Raw genomic sequence first — 6,000 nt, 5'->3', positions numbered from 1 at the left:
AACTCCCCCTTCCCCACTGCCCTTAGGCCCTCAAACGCTGCCTGGGGTTCTTTTCTTATCACGCCCAGTGGGCTCCAAATTATGTGGACAAGGTCCGCCCACTTATCCAGTCCACCCTTTTCCTCCTGATGGCCGAGGCTCAACAGGCCTTCAACCGTATTCAGGCCAACATCGCCAAGGCCGCGATACATGCAGTCGACGAGACGTTACCCTTTCTGGCCGCCACCCTCAACCAGGCAGGCAGGCCCGTGGCATTCTTTTCACGAACACTTCATTCCTCCGAAATTCGGCACTCCTCCATCGAAAAAGAGGCCAAGGCCATTGTTGAAGCTGTGAGGCATTGGAGGCATTACCTGGCTGGCAGGAGACTCACTCTCCTCACTGACCAACGGTCGGTAACCTTCATGTTTAGCAACACACAGTGGGGCAAGATCAAGAATGATAAAATCTTGAGGTGGAGGATCGAGCTCTCCATCTACATCTACGCCCCGGTAAGCTCAACGAGCCCCCAGATGCCCTATCCTGCGGTACATGTGCCAGCGCACAGGTAGACCGACTCCGGACCGTGCACGACAGCCTTTGTCACCCGGGAGTCACACGGTTGTACCATATCATAAAGGCTCGCAATCTGCCCTACTTCGTCGAGGTAGTACGGACAATCACCGGGGACTGCCAGGTCTGTGCAGAGTGCAAACCGCACTACTACCGGCCGGACCGTGCGCGCCTGGTGAAGGCCTCCCGCCCCTTTGAGCGCCTTAGTGTGGATTTCAAAGGGCCCCTCCCCTCCACTGACCATAACACGTATTTTCTCAGTGTGGTCGATGAGTACTCCAGATTCCCCTTCTCCATCCCATGCCCCGATATGACGTCTGCCACGGTGATCAAAGCCCTCAACAGAATATTCGCTCTGTTCGGTTTCCCCGCCTACATCCACAGTGACAGGGGATCCTCACTCATGAGCGGTGAGCTGCATCAGTTCCTGCTCAGCAGGGGTATCGCCTCCATCAGAACGACAAGCTACAACCCCCGGGGAAACGGGCAGGTAGAGAGGGTGAATGCGATGGTCTTGAGGGCCGTCCAGCTGGCCCTATGGTCCAGAAATCTCCCAGCCTCCCACTGGCAGGAGGTCCTCCCTGCTGCACTGCACTTGATTCAGTCACTACTGTGCAACGCCACTAACAACACACCCCATGAACGTCTTTTTGCCTTCCCCAGGAAGTCCACATCCAGGGTGTCGCTCCCGATTTGGCTCGTAGCTCCAGGTCCCGTCCTGCTCCATCCTGCTCTGACTCCACAAGGCGGACCCGTTGGTGGAAAGGGTGCAATTGCTCCATGTAAACCCCCAGTATGCCTACGTGGTATACCCCGACGGCCGCCAGGATACTGTCTCCCTCAGGGACCTGGCACCAGCAGATCACGCACACCCCCCCCCCCCGGACCGGCACCACCCTCCCCTCCCCCGGTGCTCCCAGCAGCAACCCTCCCGGGACCATCAGTCTTCCCCCTGTCCACGCCCGAGGATGAAGAGAATTTCGGTATGCTCCCGGATGCTCCGGACATCAGACCAGCATCGGCATCACCGCCACCACTACGTCGCTGCCAGCGGCACATCATGGCCCCGGACCGGTTAAACCTCTAACTGGTCCACTGGACTTCAAAAGACACTTTTGTTCTCTCTATCAAATATTGTACATGTAAATGTAAAAAGAAAACCATTTGTTGTATATAGTTCTCCACAACCCCCGCCGGACTCAATTTTAACAGGGGGTGAATGTGGTAAACCACCTTTGCACCTCTATTAGGTGATGTATGGTGGGACCTGTACTACAGGTACATTGTCCCGGGTGACAAAGGCTGTTGTGCAGGGTCCAGAGTCGGTCTACCTGTGTGCTGGCACATGTAACTGGGAATCGGCCGTCTGGGGGCTCGATGAGCTTATCGGGGTGATACAAAATCTCGTAGTTGTAGATGGAGAGCTCGATCCTCCACCTCAAGATTTTATCATTCTTGTTCTTGCCCCGCTGTGTGCTGTTAAACATGAAGGCTACCGACCGTTGGTCAGTGAGGAAAGTGAACCTCCTGCCGGCCAGGTAATGTTTCCAATGCCGCACAGCTTCAACTGCTGGTTCTGTCCAGTAGGCAGAGTATAAATATGTGAGTCTCCCATGCTGCTGCCATTTCGCCAGCTGCTGTGGGAGGCCATATATCTTAGAGCAATAAAGCCTCAGTTGTACCCAACTCAAGTCTTTGTGCATCAGGCTGCATAACTGATAAGTGAGATAAGGTAACTTTGTTTTCGAGCACTGAGTTCTAAAGCCGGAAAGGCTGGTGGATACAGATCCAGTTGTAACTATCAAAAGGGATTTCGATACATACTTGAAAGGGAAAGATTTGCAGGGATATAGGGAAAGTGTGGACTGATTGGATGTCTCTTTGAAAGAACTGGTCTAGATGTTCTGGGTGGGTTCCTTTGTCCTGTTTGAATCTATGATTATATAATAATAGTACCATGCAAATATAATGCTGAATATTACTAAAAGTGTTTAAATTTCTCCGGTATTTCTGCGTATTTTTAAAAAAATTTTAAAAAATTTAGATTACCCAATTATTTTTTCCAATTAAGGGGCAATTTAGTGTGGCCAATCCACCTACTCTGCACATTTTTGGGTTGTGGGGGCGAAACCCACACAGACACGGGAAGAATGTGCAAACTCCACACGGACAGTGACCCAGAGCCGGGATCGAACCTGGGACCTCAGCGCCGTGAGGCGGTTGTGCTAACCACTAGGCCACCGTGCTGCCCTATTTCTGCATATATGACAATAATATACACTTTGCTTTAATGTGGTCATGGTGCAAATGCTATGAATATTGCCCCTCACTGACTTCCCCGTATTGAGAATACTGGACTCTATTCTGTCAGACTTTTTTATTTTAACATGCTTTCTACAGTTTTATTTCAATACAAATTGTTGGCGACATAGTTGGCCACATATTTGATGGCCAGCATGGTTTCTTCGCATGTTGGCTTGATTTGGGATTCAGGCAACAGGAAGCCGTGTCTGCCAGTGTCACGGAGTTCAAAGGTGAAGGAATATTTAATTCCCAGATCATAGGCCCAGTCATCAGAACCTCCAGCGGCGGGATCTGCACAAAGACAATAGACAAAGTATTCGCACTGGGAAGATTTCAACCGGGCAGTTTTGCACTTTCCACAAAAGCCTCAAATGGAAACGGGCAAATGCTGGAAATGCTGTCTGGTCAGAGCAAAGTTAGCTTCATGTGTCAGGTGGGAACAGAGGGGTTAATGTTAACACCATTTCCTGTCCCACTCCCGTCCAGTGTGTCAATAGGCAGGAATGCTGTAGTAGTGAGGTAAGGAGGAGGGGTGGCGGGGGTGGAGTGTGGGGGGGGGAGTTGGAATATGCTTTGTTGTTCTGTGTTCCTGATCTGTTTCCCGCTCATCTCCTTCCTTCCTCCTTCACCCTATCTGACTGAAATCAGCCCGTCTGGCCCAGAGCGTCATTAAAACAAATTGGAACGTGACTTCACCATTTTAATTGTCAGCTAAATAAGGCCTTACAAAGTTGCCAGTGTGGAAGAGCCAAAGGGCCTTTTTTGTGCTGTAGACCTCTGTGATCTATCTATGTGCAGCACCTTTCTACAGGAGACTGTGTTAGGTGTTTTTCGATCAGGTTTCGTGAGGCCAGTAGGGAGAAATGTTACTCCTTGGGCCTCTTCTGGTCTGCTCTTCCTAGCACCGCCCCCCCCCCCCCCCGACCCCCGACCTTGCTTTGATCACAACCTAACCAATCTTAACCACCTTGCATCCCCAAACTATTAACTTGCTGGGGAGTGCATTGATGGGTTTTTCTGCATATATGACAACAATATTCACTTTGTTTTAGATGTGGTCATGGTGGGGGAGCTCATAGCCCCGTTATGTGCAATGGGGTGCTCCGCTCGCTGGAACTCCTCAGTGTAGCGAGAGATCGGGATGCCATTTAAAAATCACCTCCCGATCTTCAAGGCCTCCAAAGTGGCCCCTAACTCCCCCACAAGCCGTAATGTACTATGCAAGGGTCCCCAGGCACCCCTGCACTACCCCCCCCCCCCTCCAACACATGACACCCTGGGCCTGATAACACCCATGCAAAAAATGCCAGCTTGGCACCCTGGCAGTGTCCCTGCCAGTATCACCTACACACCTTGGCACTGCCAAGCTGGCACCCAGGTGGCAGTGCAAGGTTGCCAATCTGGATGCCAATGTTCCAGGTTAGCAGTGCCAGTGTGCCCAGGTGGCAGCAGCACCACTCTGCCCAAAGGATATGCACTCAGGGGCCTACAATTCCCTGGGAGATCCCCATACGTGCCATTCCATCTGGTTCATGTCTGTGGAGACCAATACTGAATGGCATTCGTCCGAAGTCTCTGATGCAAGGGACATTGATCCCACGCCTCGGGTACCTTGGGAATCTGCACATTAAAGTGAGACAGCTCACTTTAATTCGCTGATTTGCCAAAAAGCGATTTTTCCCACAATGGGCGGGGTTTACATTGTGACATCTTGTTGGATCTCGAAAGGCGTCGAGAGCCAGGTAGATCCTGGGGAGCGGGGTCTCCCGGCTTTCATCGGCCATGCTGTCCCGCAGCGAGATGCTTTTTGGGCGCGGAGTGGCCTTTAACTCGCACCCATAGAATGGTTTCAAATGGAGAAGGGGCCAGTAGAGAAGTGATAGGTTTAGGCAGGGAGTTCTCGAGAGTGGGGAACATGGCAGCTGAAGGATGTGATAGTATTGAGAGCGAGTGGCGGTGGCGTGTTTCTTGGGGTTCCGAGTGGTGGGAAAACACCTGCTTATCCTGCGCGCTACAGTACTCTGTCCTTATTCGCGTAGCTCACGCCCTTTGTTTCTTATTTTACTTGGTGTCGATCCCCCCGTGCCCTTACTAAATTAACCTATTTATGAACCTCAGAAGCAGGTTGCCTTGCTGTGCATTTCCATGTTACCAGGTAACAATTTGCATTCAAGTGGCACTTTCAAAATAAATAACTAACTCCAGGTGCTTCCTAGGCACATGAATGGAGGCAAAGACGGTGTGTCAGGAAGGGTGACCAGAAATGTGCTTATGGTGGTGTGTTCATAGCCGCATTATAAAGGAGGAGAAGAGTTTTGGGGTTGAATTTCCAGATTTTGGGATGCTGGTAACCAATCATGTTATATCACTGTCATCACCAATTTATTTGTTTGTTTAAAATGGGGACTAAATGTGGAAAGAAACCAAAGGCTTACAGATGGTGGTAGCTCCAGGACCATAGGTGAATTGTGTTCCATAGAGGCTGGCGAGAGTGCGAATTGCTCCTCTAGCAAGGTTATTCTGAAACAGAGAATGCGGAAAATGGTCATTCAGCATTTTGAAAGTAAGCAAGTACTAAACAAAGTGGTGCACGATCAATTGCACAACGACAAGAGTTGAATACAACTGAGGCTTTATTACTCTAAGCTGTGTGGCCTCCTACGGCAGCTGGCAAAATGGCTGCTGTACGGGGAGCACACATATTTATACTCCGCCTACTGGGCAGAGCCAGTAGGCAGGGACAACCCCCGTACCTGTAGTACAGAGTCTGACCACACATCTCCTAATATACACAACAGTGGTGATTACCACATTCACCCCCTGTTAAAATTGAGTCCGGCGGGGGTGACGGGCAACTATATACAGAGCAAGTTTAATATACAGAGGCAAAAAAAAATTTTGAAATCCAGTACAAGGTGCTTTAACAGTCCCAAACCAATTACAGGTGTAGCCAGTCCGGGCCCTTGATGTGATGTTGCGAGCGACGCAGTAGTGGCGGCGATTCCGGTGGTGCTCTGGTCTCGGTGGCTCTGGGAGTGTGCCGAAATCCTCTTCATCCTCGGGCATGGGCAGGGGAAGGATGGATGGTCCTGGGGGGGGGGGGTTGCTGCTGGATGCGCGGGGGGAGGGGAGGATGGCGCTGGG

The 6,000-nt window shown here is 51.0% G+C and overlaps 1 protein-coding gene across 2 annotated transcripts in view; it reads right to left on the bottom strand.

The window, feature by feature from the left end:
• Nucleotides 1–2,912: 2,912 nt before the first annotated feature.
• Nucleotides 2,913–6,000, bottom strand: part of LOC119976260 (carboxypeptidase B-like) — a 61,416-nt gene continuing 58,328 nt past the window's right edge. For both annotated transcript variants that reach the window (XM_038816625.1, XM_038816626.1), the window contains exons 10-11: nucleotides 5,292–5,376; nucleotides 2,913–3,147 (exon numbers count right to left, since the gene is read on the bottom strand). In XM_038816625.1, the coding sequence (XP_038672553.1) occupies nucleotides 2,960–3,147; nucleotides 5,292–5,376 (273 nt within the window). In that variant the 3' untranslated portion in view covers nucleotides 2,913–2,959. The remainder of the gene's footprint in view (nucleotides 3,148–5,291; nucleotides 5,377–6,000) is intronic.

The sequence above is a fragment of the Scyliorhinus canicula genome, chromosome 13 (assembly GCF_902713615.1).
Source record: "Scyliorhinus canicula chromosome 13, sScyCan1.1, whole genome shotgun sequence".
Classification (NCBI taxonomy): Eukaryota; Metazoa; Chordata; class Chondrichthyes; order Carcharhiniformes; family Scyliorhinidae; genus Scyliorhinus; species Scyliorhinus canicula.
The sequence above is the reverse complement of the archived record's forward strand: the minus strand, read 5'-3'. Positions and strand labels throughout refer to the sequence as shown.